Source organism: Micromys minutus (genome assembly GCF_963924665.1).
Source record: "Micromys minutus genome assembly, chromosome: 1".
Classification (NCBI taxonomy): domain Eukaryota; kingdom Metazoa; phylum Chordata; class Mammalia; order Rodentia; family Muridae; genus Micromys; species Micromys minutus.
Window position 1 is genome coordinate 90,091,546 of NC_137969.1, and position 14,948 is coordinate 90,106,493.

General features: G+C 46.0%; 1 protein-coding gene across 2 annotated transcripts in view; it reads right to left on the reverse strand.

Moving 5' to 3' along the window:
* Positions 1-14,948, reverse strand: part of KCNH1 (potassium voltage-gated channel subfamily H member 1) — a gene marked incomplete at both ends in the record, with an annotated part of 282,586 nt that overhangs the window by 236,455 nt on the left and 31,183 nt on the right. For both annotated transcript variants that reach the window (XM_080908290.1, XM_080908289.1), the window contains 2 exons: positions 6,388-6,506; positions 11,018-11,146. In XM_080908290.1, coding sequence (XP_080764416.1) covers positions 6,388-6,506; positions 11,018-11,146 — 248 coding nt within the window. The remainder of the gene's footprint in view (positions 1-6,387; positions 6,507-11,017; positions 11,147-14,948) is intronic.

Genomic DNA, 14,948 nt, shown 5'->3' on the forward strand with positions numbered 1-14,948 from the left:
TCCTCATCCTATGCTTCCTAAGAGAGGAGGCAAGGCTGTCACACAGCTGTGGAGGGCACAGTCCACCATCCAGGCTCACCAAATTCGGGAAGTCGGCAGCCAAGGAACACTTTCCCGGCCCTGCCTGTGTCCTGTCTCACTAAAGATAACACACCTCCATCTTTCCTTGAGTTTCTTATTCCTTATCAGTCATGGCTGCTTTCAGCCAAAGCCAGAGGAAAACAAGAAAAGAAAAGCTCATGTCTGAGAGGCAGAGCAAACGTCAGAACCATTTCTACATTGGAATTTTAAAGCAACTGTGATTAAAGCAGTAAGGTCTGGTGGTTAATGTAGACAGCGTGCAAGGACAGACTGGCAGTGTGAAGGAACAGCGGGAGAAGGCCAGTCTAGACAGAACCAACAGAAAGACTAAAAACCACAATACCCAAAATGAAAACCAACTCTGCTGGGATCATTAGGAGGTGGGACTCAGCAGAGGTGATCCGAAATCTCTGAGCTCCAGTATGTCCAGCTAGAAACATTAGAAATCGAAAATGATGGAGGAGTACTGAAAAACTAACCAGAAAATATTCAAAATCTAGGACAAGTAATGAAGCTGTCGATGCTCATAACAGAAGACATACATAAGAACAAGCACCAGAGGCTTCACCACACTGACGTCAGGCACAGATCTCAGGTCCCAGGAGCAGGACGCTGTCACAGAAACAGAACAAACGGAGGAAATGCCTCATTAGACCATGTAAATATCAACAAAAGCAAGCAAAAATCCTGAGAGGAGCCACTGACAAAAGTATCACTCAACTGTCTTGGCGTCTTTTCTGCTGCTGTGATAAAATATTCTGGCAAAAGCGACTTAGAAAGAGCAGGTTATTCTGGTTCACAGCTCCAATGTACGGTCCACCATGGCAGGGAACTCAAGGTGGCAAGAGCCAAACAGCTCATCACATGGCTCCTATAACAACCAGAGAGAACTTGAATGTTTGCTGCTGCTCGGCTCATTCTCCATTCATATATTCAGGATCCTAACCAGGGGAATGGTGCCACCCACTGTGGACAGGTCTTCCCACATCAATTAACACAATCTAGATAATCTGAGCAGGCATGCTCAGAGACTCCCCAGGGGAGTTTAGATCCTGCTGAGCTGACAGTTAGCACGAATCTTCAGAGATATAAAGATAAGGCTCATCAGTACCTCAAAACCAAGCAAGCAGAAGGTAATGTGCACACAGAAAATGCACACCACCTCCATATCTGCACCTCATGAACTCACCCCTCCAAAGTGAAGGAGGAGCAGAGATTTCCTCAGACAATAGTGAATGGGTCTCACAGGAGAGGCCATACCAGGTCTTCAGACCAGAGGAGGTGAAGCTCCCTACGTAGAAGGAAAATGGTACAGCCCTACTCCAGATGTTCTTAAAGACTAGAAGACTCCCAGAGAGGCGCTAAAGGTAAACATGTTCCACCTTGTTATTATTAGCTATCTAGCATAGAAGTTTGATCAAAATAAGAGCAGTTAGGCAAGATTGTTCAGTGGGTAAAGGCACTGGCCACTAAGCCTGATAACCTAAGTTTGATCCCTAGGATTTGTCTGGTGGAAGAAAACAATTGCCTCCCATGAGTTGTCCTCAGACTGCAACACATACATACATATATAGTACATATTTACATATATATATATAATACATACATATATACACATAGGAAACACAATAATGACAATGTATTTGACTATGACGGTGCATGTACAAGTACATTTTGTAAATAATGTGAAGTAAAGCAATGGTCCATGAAATAGAACACTGGTGCATGTTGTTATTAGAATGTATTTTCGTGACCTATGAAACAGTATACTGTTGCATGAATTGCAAACTCTAGGCCAACCACTGGGGGAAAAGAGTTAAAAGAATCATGCTTTTGGGCTCAGAAGATAGCGCCATCAGAAACACGCTTGCTATGCAAGAGGACCTGAGTTTGGATCCCTGGCCCCTTTGTAAAAAGCTGAGTGCAGCAGCCGTGCCTGTAATCTCGGTGCTGGAGAGACAGGAAGTGTGGATTCCTGCAGCTCACAGCCAGCCATTCCAAATGAATGAGACAGCACCAGGCTCAGTGAGAGACCCTGCCTCAAAAACAATGCCCGGAGTCACTGAGGATAACAGCCAACCTTGACTTCTAACTGACACATGCACACATGCATATGCCCCCACACACATATACACACCCATACCTACACGTACACACACTCACATAACATATATATATATACATATATATATATATATATATGTTATATATATATGCCATACTCAGACACAAAAGAAGCGTATTTTATATAAACAAAAAGTGAAGTCATAAAACTGATCAGTTAAAGCCAAGAAAAAAAAAAAGAGTGGACAATGCCACAGGAGCAGAGAAGCAGAGATACTACAGGCAAGGTCTGGGCTTTGGTAATCACATTAAACGTAGCTCATCAGATTGATTTTAGAAAAAAAAAAAAAAAAACCCAGCCATCCAGCCACACACTGTCTGCAGCCACAAATTAAGTAAAGATGGAGACGGGATGGGGAAGGGCATGCCATGCTGGCACTAATCGAATGAAAGGAGGGTAGCTACATCAGAGGAAACTTCATCAAGGACCAAGGAGCCAGTTCTCCAAGGATGCATAACAGTTCTACACGGGTGCCCAACTGCAGGATCTAAGTGTGGGGGGCAAGCACCATGAGGAGGACAGGTAAGAACACCTGCTTGGCAAGTATGAGTTCAAGTCTACAGCACCCACATAAAAACCAGGAGTGGCCACACACCCATCTGTAGCCCCAGCGTGCCAGGGGCAGAGGCAGGAGGATTGCTGTGGCTTGCTGGTCACCAGACTAGCCCTAGGTTCAATGAGAGACCCTGTCTCAAAGGAAAACAATAAGAAATGATATATGTGGCAGGATACCTGATGTCCTCCTCTGGCTTCTAAGTGTGAATGTGCACACACACACACATATGCACACACATACACACACATACACACATACAAGCACATATAAATAAATTCAAGTATATTTTAACTAAATGAAAACCTATTTTAACTAAAGGCAAAACTTATGCTTTGATAGAGAGGAATTTCTAATATTTTAATATATTAGAAAAAAAGATCAAAATCAGAAATCGAAACATCTGCTTTAAGAAACTAGACAGAGAAAATTAAATCAAAAGTAACAAGACTAAAATAAATCACTAAATCTAGGCAGAAAACAATGAAGTAGAAAATGGGGGGGAAAGTCAGCAGAGAAAATCAAAACCTAAAATTAACCTTTATTGAAAAAATGAATAAAATCACTAAATCACCAGCTGAAGCTTGCCCTAGGATGAGTCCTGGATTATTACCTCATTTTGGAACCAAGGGGACCAGACAGGTAGGCAAGATACTAGATCATTTCCTTCCTTTGTTCATTAAATCGATTTCTACAAACTAAGTAATACCACTGAGCACATGCTGCTGGGTTCTAAAAGCCTGGAATCTATCTCTACACAACAAACACAGCAAAGAAGAAGGCTTGGGCGTGAAGAGATAGCTCAGTGATAAGAACTGTTCGGCTGAGTAGCACAGTTCCAATCCCTGCACTTAGGTACCTCGAAAGGCATTAGCTACAAGCCAGGAGAACCAAATCTAAGGCAGCCTGTGGTTGTTATGCAGGTGAGGGCAGATAAGGCATAGCGGGTGATTGGGAAGTGAAAAAGATAGGCATGGGCAGAGTTTTGGAAAGGTGGAGAGATAGGGAGGAGAAGCAGCCAAGATGGAGGAGGAAGAAGATGATCCACCCTGTGTGGCATTTGTCACACGTAGTTATAAATATCTTATAAGGGATGGATTGTTATAGGACAATCTGTCTTATCTAGGTTGGCAGTTTGTATCACTATCAATTGGCTCTGAGTTTATTGTGAAGAGGATTTGTGGAGTGAGAATTTACTGATATAAATCTGATTGATAAATTACAAGTTTCTAGAGTTTTGATTTTTTGGGGGGGCTAGTAGAAATTGTGACAATAACTACAGGGGTGGTTTCTGGGAATATGAACAGGGTCCACAGTGGAGAGACTGCTGGGGACAGAGAGTCACAGGAGCATGGGCACCCCTGGGACCGGAGTAGCTGGGGGTAGCATGGTGTGGTGCACTGGAAAGGTTTGCTTTTCTAATATTTACCGCTACAGCACGTAGACACAGAAGGATGCTGGGACTTGTTGGCTTTTAACTTGGGTAGGAATAGGTAAGACCCAGGTTTAAGGAGAAGTCCTGCCTCAAAAGACTGAGAGGAAAGTGTCAGAGGACCCTCCATGTCCTCTTCACTCACACACAGGTGCATGCATCTGCACATACACACATACATGCTCTCATATGGAAATAAATGAATGACTATATTTTCTGAGTAGACTGTACATTCAATTGTAAGATATCTTATGGATTGGGGAAGAAAAAAAAACCCATCTAAGCAGATTAAGAATGGATGGGGCCACTTTGTTCTTCCCTCGATTCATGAGATGATTGTTTTAGTCCTTTCTTTCTCCTTGTCATGTGATATAACATGTCCTGACGGGAGTCAGCATTATTGAAGATGCAGTGTCCCTTTCTAGGTAAGAGTGGTGTTTTCCACTGACCACAGGACAAGGACCATGAAATGCAAAAGTGTGACTTTATCAGTATAGCTTAAGGAAATGTGTGAGCCATGGAGAGACCCAAGGCTCCAGTTTCATATTTCGCAGAGGATGGTATTGTCAGGTATCAATGGGAGAAGAGGCCTTTGGTCCAGTGAAGACACATTTTCCCAGTGTAGGGGAACACTAAGACTCTAAGGTGGGAGTGGGTGGTTGGAAGAGGGAACACCTTCATGAAAGCAAATGGAGGGGGAGGGGAGAGGAGAGTGGGGGAGAAAGGGGATAACATTTGAAATGTAAATACAGAGAATATCCTATTTTTATTAAAAAAAAGGAAATCTATGAGTACTCCATTGATGGGGGAAGAGAAACAGTTACTTCTGTGTCCGCTCAGCTAAACCCTGGCAGCCGGTTTAAGTGTTTCTGTGAAGGTACGCGCCTCCACCCTGTCAACTTCTAGCCAGTTCCCTGAGGGGAAAACAATGCCCTCTGGAATGACGAGATTTACCCAACCTGAGGAACGGCTGTACCATGGTGAGCAGGGGCATCACCCACAAGAAGAAACAGAGAAAACTCATCTGTGAATTATTAGACCTTGTTTAGTAATCTTTTAGTCATAAGCTGAGACACCTCACAACAACAAAATAAAAATGTTGTTGCCACCATACAAATGCCCCTCAACAAGGCACAAGTTCCCACTGTTAGAACAAGTTACCAAAGCTCCTGTGGTGACCGTGTTATAAACTTACCCAACATGCACTGCACATGCATGTACAGGGCACACACGGGAGCTCAGAATGCTGGGAGCTCCTCCCTTAGCAAAACTGGAAGCCAGAGGCGTGGCCAGTAAGGCGGTAACTTTAACCAGTGCTCAAAAGCTGACTAGTTATCTCTGGGCAAATCGAGAGCTTACTCTGACACATTTGGCTAAGATGGAGGTTTGCTGGCTGAGGGATGAAGCGTCCTGAGACTCTCACTGAGAGTGAAGATCAGGCCTGATGGACGTGGCATGTGGAGATGAGGGTGCATTAAACCTGACAGACACTTCTTGGGGTGTCCAGCCCTTCACATGCTCCAGGAGACAGAAGAATACCACGCCTCCTCAAATCGTCCTTACGGCCAAGTTATTAGATCAACAACTTTAAGAACACTTACTAACCTGCAGAGGGGTTGTGGATATATAAAGTAAAGAAAGGAAGACACAGTCATTCTCAGACGTGGCTCTTGTGAGTTTCCCTCTTCAGGAAGTAGAATATATGCAAGGAAAGTATTGAGTTCACACAAAATAACAAAACAATGCTCCATGGCCAGAGATCACGGGGGTTTTTATCTCCTGCCTTTTGATTCCTGCATTGTGTTTTCCTTGGGTAGTCTGTATTGCTCAAATAACAAAATCATCTATGATTTATAAAATTTTTAATGGTCTCCTTTACAAAAGAGAATCATTTGCAGCTCTTTGCTGTGTCCTAAGAAAAGTGAGCTGACGCCTGTAATCTCAGGCGAGTGTGAACACAGGGCTGTCTCTAGCCTGCCTTTACACACACGAAAAGGTGAGGATCAAAGCAGGTATGTCCCTTCCCAGCATTGTTACACAGCATGGTTATGGAGCCTAGACAAACCAAAGTGCCGGCGCAGAAGCTGGAGGTCCCAGAGGTCCCCTTTCACACGAGCACAGCATCTCCAAACAATGGTACGTTCTCAGCCCACTCACCCACAGGAAGTGAGGCAGAAGGGCTACCCCGACTCTTACCTCTGCCAGGCGCGAGTGCTTGTGAACATTCTCGCCCTTCTGCACACTGGGGGCCAGCTGCTGCAGGACTCCCCTGCTGCTTGTCAGAGCTCTGGTCAGTCGAGCAAACTTCCCCCAACCTGAAGCAGGCAGAAAAACACAAAGACAAGGTGAGCCACACACAAAGAGAAGACAGGCATTCTCATCCAACGGACACCACAGGACACCGACCAGGGTCATCTGGAGCTCCGGTGAGTGTATCTCACATGCCTGCAAGCAAGCAAGACCAGCCGCTCAGAAAACAACCCATTTTTGTTTCTGAAGATTGAGGTTAAGGCAGCAGCTTGCTTTTCTAACGCACTTGAGGTCCGTTCTGATCACAGCCTTGAGACACAGTGAAGCAGTTTTTGGGAACGAGGAAAGGAAGCCTGGGGTGCCTTGGGAGAAAGTTATCTACAGTGCAGACTTCTCCTCGGGGCAAGGCTGTTTCACAGGCTCACACCAAGTGACAGGGATGGTTCTCTACCTTGGACAACTTTCTCTAGGGTAGTCTCAGCCACTCCATCAGTCTGATCTTGCAGAAACTAAGCTACAAACTAGGGTTTGTAACTGATAGACTACCTTGAGTAGTTGCACTGCCTTCCACAAGACCAGGAAATGAATAACCAACATCTAGGTGTATAGGGAAGGCACTGGCTGATTTTATCGGGGGTGGGGGTTCATGGAGGACAAGTGTTTCTGAGAATCTAAAAAGTCTAAACAATCCTGGCTGCCCTTAAAGTCCCCCAAATATAACATTACAACTTAACAGGCAACATCCGAATCAAGGTTTTGACCAGGCAGCTGTCCCACGAGACTGCTGAAAGCTTGTCAGGTCTCAAGACCAGGATCTCCAAACACATGTGCTCTGGTGCACAGCGAATAAACAAAGCGTGCAACTGTTACCCTCTGTGATGCTGAAAGGAGGCAACATGACTCATTCCCATCCCTCTGCCTCTAGAAATAGCACCCTCCACAGAAACTGCGACTTCAAAGTTTTACCCTTGAAGCACCTTCCCAGGGCAGACCTAGAGTCCAGAGAACTATGGGACTAAGGACGAGTGGCATGGTTTTCCTATAACTTTAAGTCTTTCATCTGAAGAGCTTTTTTATATTTGTCAATATAGCAAGTAAGCAGGCTCTCATTTCACTCCAGAAGAACCGGGTGTTAATACAATAGTATCTACACATCCCCACTGCCTGCCTTGTGCCAAGAAAGAGGGATGCGGATCTCTGCTGCACAGTGGCTGGGCTGTTGAGGGACAGCCTGCAGGGGGCACTGACATCTTCTGCATAAAACAGGTCTGGTTGAATTCAGTGGGATACGCCACGGGAACTGTGGACCAGTTTTTACAACCTCTTTCAGAGACAGGTTCTTTTTCACCTCAGAGCAGCGCTGACACTGAACAGTGTACCCTGAACACAAGTGGCCAGCGTGCAACACTGTGCCCTGGAGGGTCCCTTCCAATCTTTTCCCCATCAGTGTGCAAACGTGAAAAGTCTACAAGGGCTGCTTAAGTAGCTCCTGTAACTACAGTTACTGAGGGTAACTTCAGTAGCTCCGCCTCTCCGGGGAGAGAGATGATTGGTGAGCACAGGCAGCAGAAAGACTGGACCGTGTCTCTGACTCATCATTACTGAGAGCATCTCATCAGTGTACCCAGGAAGGAGCCCTCATCCTCCGATATTGTAATCTAGGCTCTCCCTTTCATCCGCCCACCACCTCTGGTCAGGTTCACATGTGAAGTTCAAACACACAGGTGAGTCTACACCTTTGCCACAAGTTACCAGAAAGCAAGAGGATGACTCATCCTTGTGAGCGATGGAGCGGTGATAGCCAAAGCCCCACCCATACTTCACACCCGCTCAAGCCTTGCGCTCAACAGAGAAGAAAGCAAAGGCTCTGGCACCTGCTCTTCATAAAGGAAGCAGGACCAGCAGCTGGAACGTGAGGCATTCCTCTCAGAGCCCAGGTGTAACCCACCAGCCGTTTGCCAAAACCTTGCTTGACTTTCAGCCCCTGCTCGCTCGCTCTCTCTCTCTCTCTCTCTCTCTCTCTCTCTGTGTGTGTGTGTGTGTGTGTGTGTGTGTGTGTGTCAGAGCTAGGAAATTAGTCAAAGGGGACAGTAGACAGTAGAATGAAGGAGGAAGGTGCCCTGTCACTGAGCTGTAAGAGATGGGAGTCTAGTGACAAAGCCCAGAGCCCAACTGCAGTGCCCGGGACTCCAGGCAAAATAGTCAACTCCCTATTATCTGGCTGTTTGCCGTTTGTGCATTAGTTGTTCAGAGAAAAATGTTAGGAACGAGCGGGCTTCCTGAACTACTCCCGGAATGCACCCCCACACCACCCAGGCACTCAAATTGTGAAGTACACAACCAAGGCCAAGTAATTTGAAATACAATTTGAGCATACGTGACTTAAAAGAACTAATAGATGTAGGAAATGTCCCATGAGGGGACTGGGGAGTTTTCTGCATGTTATCTTCTCCTTGCTTCCAGTCTGGTTCACAAGTGAATGCTAAACAAGCCCTGGAAAGCAGGACTCTGAAAACTTGGTACCGAACCGAGAACAAAGCAGGTCAGGGACAATGAACCAATAGCATATCCGGAAAGCAAGCCCAAGCCAGAGCAATCCAGCCACACAGTAGCATCTTTCCCATCTGGGTCAGATCCTTGCAACCAGAACTGAAGTTTACAGCCTGATAGTTCAGGAGATCTCTCCAATCCCAGACTTCACCATCACCAGCAGGCTACTATAAAACCTGACTTTGTCCTGAGCAGACAGCCACCACATCACGCCAGGTCAGGGATCCCATGACAGAGGAAGTACGAGAACCAGAACACAACAGCCGACTGTCAGGTAGCATGAAGCTGGGTTCCCTACCAGGATTCTCACATTGAAAGCTAATGTGTATGAGCATGTACATGTGTTCAGACATGTGTGTGCATGTATGTGCATCTGTATATATGGTTGTATGTCTGTACATAAGTGTATACACATATATATTCATGAATATGTGTATATGTATGTACTATATTTCTGCATAGGTACAGGTGTTTACATATGTGAATATGTGCTGTATAGGTATGTGATCTACATTCCCCACAGATAAGGCCACATGTTACTTGTGTTATTTCATCAACAAAAAAGGACTGACACGTGACAAGAAGTTACCTTGGCTAACGGAATAGTTGGGAGGGGCAGGGAATGCATTGTTGTGTGTACCAAGGTTCTCATCAGCAACAAGATGCACTATGGGAGCAGGTTAGGCTAAATAAATGGAGCACACGACTTGAGAAAAATAAACCCAGACAGTCTCCTGCCATCACTCAGAATCATCACTTCTGTGGAGCGGGACAAGAAGCCTTCTCTGAAGGGTGTGCCTTTCCTATGACTAAGAATAATAGCTACACGCCGCTGTTTCTCCACAGAAAACATTTTGGCATGGCCAAATCATGCTTATTTCCCCTACGATGCCTCTTTAACCATCAGACTTTGTCACATCCAGGGTAATGAGTCCCAGCCTGCCTCTCCCCTGGACTCCACTGATATTTCTCACTGCATCCCAGGAGTCCTCAAGAGCAGAGCGCTGGAGAAGAAAGCCAAGCACAGAGCCTGGTGGCCCAGCAACCTGAAGCACTGCTGGGTTCTTGGCTGAGTGAATGCCAACAACTGCAGGAAAGGGTGTGAAGGAGCGGTCCACACCTGCTGTCCGTGACCCCAGTGAGCCAGTGCAGGAGCCCAGCTCTCCCACACTTCCTGCAGGCTCCTTGCTAAAGCCTCCCGTGCTGTCCAAACTGTACACGCCCCCGATCTGTCTGAAACCTAAGGCCATTCAGCTGATTAAATGACCCCTGTGAAATGAGCCCCTGGCCTCAGTAATGTCTGCCTATCAATTAGTCAGCCACAGACATGAAGTGACCAGGCACACATGAGTCACATGTAGACTCCTAGGTGTGGTTCAGAGCATGGTATTGGGTGTACAACTATATCCAACTTTTCCCTAATCGAGTGACAGCTCAGATAAGTAAATTCAGCCCACTTTTTGGTTTCAAGAACAATGCAGCAGACTCACAGCCAGTTTTCCAACATTTCCATTTTCCCCACGCACCTCCCCGCCCCGTCTTATAGGTTCATTACTCCCTTGTTTCTAGTTTTTATCTAAAAAGGCTGCAACCATCCATAAGTCAGACCCAAATATGTGCACAAGGAAGTCAGGTAAGCACAGCCTGCCTGTTCCATGTGGGCAACTGTGAAAACCCATCAAGAGCTTCATAGCCTGGTAGAAGCAATTGCCTGATATACACAGGGCCATGGGTTCAGTCTCCAGTGGGGGAAGGGATGGAGGGAATGGAAATAAAACCTGAAACCATGAGGTCATACGTGCTGGGCTGCTTTCTTCCATCCAATTGTAATGATGGAATACTGAATTTTTAAATGTGTTACCAAATGTTCTCTGTCTCTCTCGTCCCCAAGCACACTGCAGAGTGACACAGCACCTGACACAAACTAAGACTTAAATCCTGATCTCTGCACAAGATTGCCTTGGCAACCTCAAAAATCTCCATAGCGAAAGCGAGAGTGCGCTAGCACAGAGCAGCAGTTACAAACCTTTGCAGGAGTCGTCCTCGATGGGCTGTTTGAATGCGGTGATGTCACTGAAGGTGCAAAGGAACAGAACCACTTTATCCTGTTCGTTCCTGATCGGAGCGATCTTCACAAAAAACCACACGGGTGTCCCTGAAAGGAATATCGAGAGGCGGGTCAGCTGTTTACATCCTCCTCTGAAAATCAAAGACTCAGGAATGAACAAACACAAATATTAATTCACCGTTAAATGTCCTCCTTTTTACTTGTCGCATTTTTCTTGCTGGGATAAAAATGTGCAGAGTGACTACACAGTGGGGGACCTTCTTACAGTCCCGTAATCTTGTAAGTATGGTGTCTGAACCCTCAGAAAACAGCTTGAAAATCTCATGGAAGAAACTCAGATACAGTGAATTAACAACAGTAAAAAGCACAGGCCGAGTAGACACTGCCAACCACCAACAGACCCTCCGCGGCTAAAGAACCTCACTCACTACCCACGAGAAGCTTGTGAAACGATCAGCCTTATGCACTCGCTTAAACAAGCATGAGCCAAAAACTGAATTTCTAAGCCCCTCCCCCTCAAGCCAAAGTCCAAAACAGTTCCAAACAACAGTAAACAGAAAGCAACCCGGAGAAGTTGCCATGGCAGACCCACCACTCAATGCTCAAGTGTGGTAACATTCCAGCCTGAGGTAACACATCAAGATTTCGAGGACTGTCCATCCCGGCCTGAAGGGTATGAACCTCTTCTCGCCATCACCGACCTCCACAGAAGGCAGTGAGTCGTGCCCCTGCTACTGACTGCTTCTGGAGGACTCTACCCTGCAAATATCCGCATCCTCTTTCTTTAGCTTCCCCCAAAATAACAATCATTACTAAAAAGCAAATAAGCCACCTTTGTTTTTTTGTTTTTTTTGTATGAGACATCTCACCAAGAAGCAACAAGCTATTTGTGCTTCAGAAATGAAGGTGGCACAAAGCTACAGCACATACATTCTTCTGAGCAGCATCTGCCATGAAAGATGTTCCATAAACAGCTGTCAGGTTTTCCATATTCGAGCTAGTCCATGTTCTATTTTACAGCCATGACAGAGAACTCAGTCCACCTAGAATCCCCTCAGAGGAGAGTCTCGGGGAGGGCGTGTTTATTCTAAGTTGGCTTATGGGCACATCTATGGGGACTGTCTTAATTACATCAACTGATGTGAACTCGTCAACCATGAATGGCACCTGACAAAGGGCCTGGACTGTTGGAGTAGAGAAACCCAGCTCAGCACAAGCGAGCATGCCAACGGGATACACAGGCTTCCGTTTCTCTACTCGGACTGCAGGGGTAGTGTTCCAGATGTTTGAAATGCCTGCCTTGACTTCCCCTCATAGCCAGGGATGTAACCTGGAGTTAAAGGCAGAAATGAGCCCTGATCCCCAGAGTTACTTTCTGTCAGGACATCGTATCATGGCAACAGTGAAATTAGAACAGTAACATTTTCAAAATGAAGTCCATAAGGATTTCACCGTGTGGAAGGAAACCTGACAGCCCCCCATGTTCCCAGCACTGTGTCCAGCATTTCATGTAGTCAGCATTTCACTTAGTTTGTAAGAACAGAACCGATAATGAAGAAAACCTCACGGTCATGCCTCTGGACAAACAGACATTAGAGTTAACCCTGACAATGCCTAGGTTATTGATTTGAATATATCACTCGCTTGTGTGTAAGCACAGCTACCCCTAACATGCATAAGCACTCAGAAAACAAGCAAATGGAAAATATGTCCTCCTTACATCTTAGTTACTGAAATACACATCCACCGTGAATGTTCATCTTCCCCTCTGCATAATCTTAACTGCCAGATTCTGGGTGCCCTGAGAAAGCTGATAGATTGTAATGCTGCCCTAAGAAAAGCACACTGTGAAAGAAATCCATAGTACAAAAAGAACAGTATTTCAAAACTCACAATAAAATATGACCCTGTAATTATCTTCTGTTTTTAAAAGGATTCTGTAACTGCATCTTCAGAAACCTCTGCAGAACCTAAGGGACCCAAACCCTTCTACACTGAAGACAGCAAGACAGCACCAAGCCACAACTGACCATATTCTAGCTGGCATTAGCAGAGCAAACAACTCATGAAAACACCTTCTTTTCCTCCAGAGAAAACTCCACACTGTTTTCAAATGGAAATCGGGATCGTTGCTACTTTATCAAGCTTAATGTCAAACCAGATGGGAGGAGCCACACCTATGGGGAGACAGGAGCCTCATCTCTCCACCTCCTAACCCGGTGCAGACCTTCATCTGGTCCCCCAAGCCTCATCTGTACTGCTAGACCCAGATGGGCCCCTGTCTCTGGCGCATGCAGTAAGGCTACACTGACTATCCTTTATATTCCCACTGACAAGGCTTGCGAGAGCCCATGACTCGGAGATCTTGAGAGCCCTCACATCCATCATGTTGGGGAGCCTTTGCCTATTTCCTCGCAGTTCCAGCTCATTATGAATTCCTCACGTTTCAACAGAGCCACCTGTATGAGCCATGTGCCCCTTTCTACTCAGCTGCCGTTCTAGAAACAAATGCCCCTGATTAAAATACACATCACTCTGATCACCCCCCTGTCTACCTAGAGAGCTGGCATCAAAAGTTCACACCTCCTTGGAGTTCATCCTGAGGTGATCACCAGGGCTGGTAAGGAGGCAGGAACCTCCTTTTCCTGGTGTGCAGTTTCCATTGGAGGTATCTCTGTCCATGTGACAACCCCCCCCCAAGGCCTTTCCTCGTAGATTGGTGATTTAGGAGACACTAACTCTTCTTCATTCTGTTCCCACGTTTTATAAATAGTGGGAGGAACAGAAAGGATGGGGGCAATGGTGGCTGGGAGAAAAACCTATGATTCTCTGGTGCTACCTGTGATGGGTGGATAAATCTGTGTACCTGCAGGGCTGAAACCTTTCCCACAGATACAGTCTATACCCCACAGGATCAGCTTTCTCAGTCAGAACAGTGACATTTTTCATCTTTATATCTGGATTCCCACATCTCAATCGGTTCTGATGATGGACAGGCAATTGTCCCCACCACCCCCCCAAAAAAAACCCATAACAACTGGAGACTTCTTCCTCAAATAGATCATAGCCCAGCATGTGGACAAGAATCTCAGTCTACTTTCTCTGTCTTCCTACCCTGTAGGCCCATCCCAGTGGTATGTTGTATACCACATAGTCTTAGCTGAGCTCTGCAGCAAGATGGAAGATTGTATGCTCTAGGACAGATGATTGAGTTTCAAAGACATCAGTTCTAGGCCAGTGTCTTCCAAGACACTCGGGCCTGCCTCCATTCCAAACTATCTCTAAGAAAGCAAGTGGAATGGATCGACTTTTCACGTCTGGAAATGTTTCAGAAAGAACCAGACTCTTCCAGCACAGACCAGAGATTCCAACCCTGTCCCTCCTCACAGAAAAGCATCTTCATCCAGTGCAACAACGCTCAGACTCTCAACAGATGAAAGAAAGAGTTGCTTCTCATGGAAACGAGGCTTCTAGAGCCTGGAACCCCAATGTCCAGTTTTGCTTCTCCCTTTCTGGAGGTCCCAAGGAGAGTCAGAAACCCTTTGGCTCTTGGGTTGATCTTCCTGCTGGCCAAAGCCAGATCGATGACCTCAAGAGGCCTCAGAGCCCAGAAATGAAGCAGGACTACTTTATCATGATTCAGGCCAGGGCATATGAGACCAGATAAGCCCTGCAGAGAGACAAGCAAACATTTGGCCCCCATTCCTATGCTAAGGAAGATAGATGTGCAAGCCCAGGAAGGCATAACCTGATAGATAGTGTTGTCAGTGGAGAGGCAGCTGCTGCAACTGGGAGAGGGGCCCATTCAGAGCAAAGGATGGCCAATAGAAGGTGAGTTCCAGGTCACAGACCTTATTAGCTCTGATTCTCATGTCTAAAGAAGTAACAT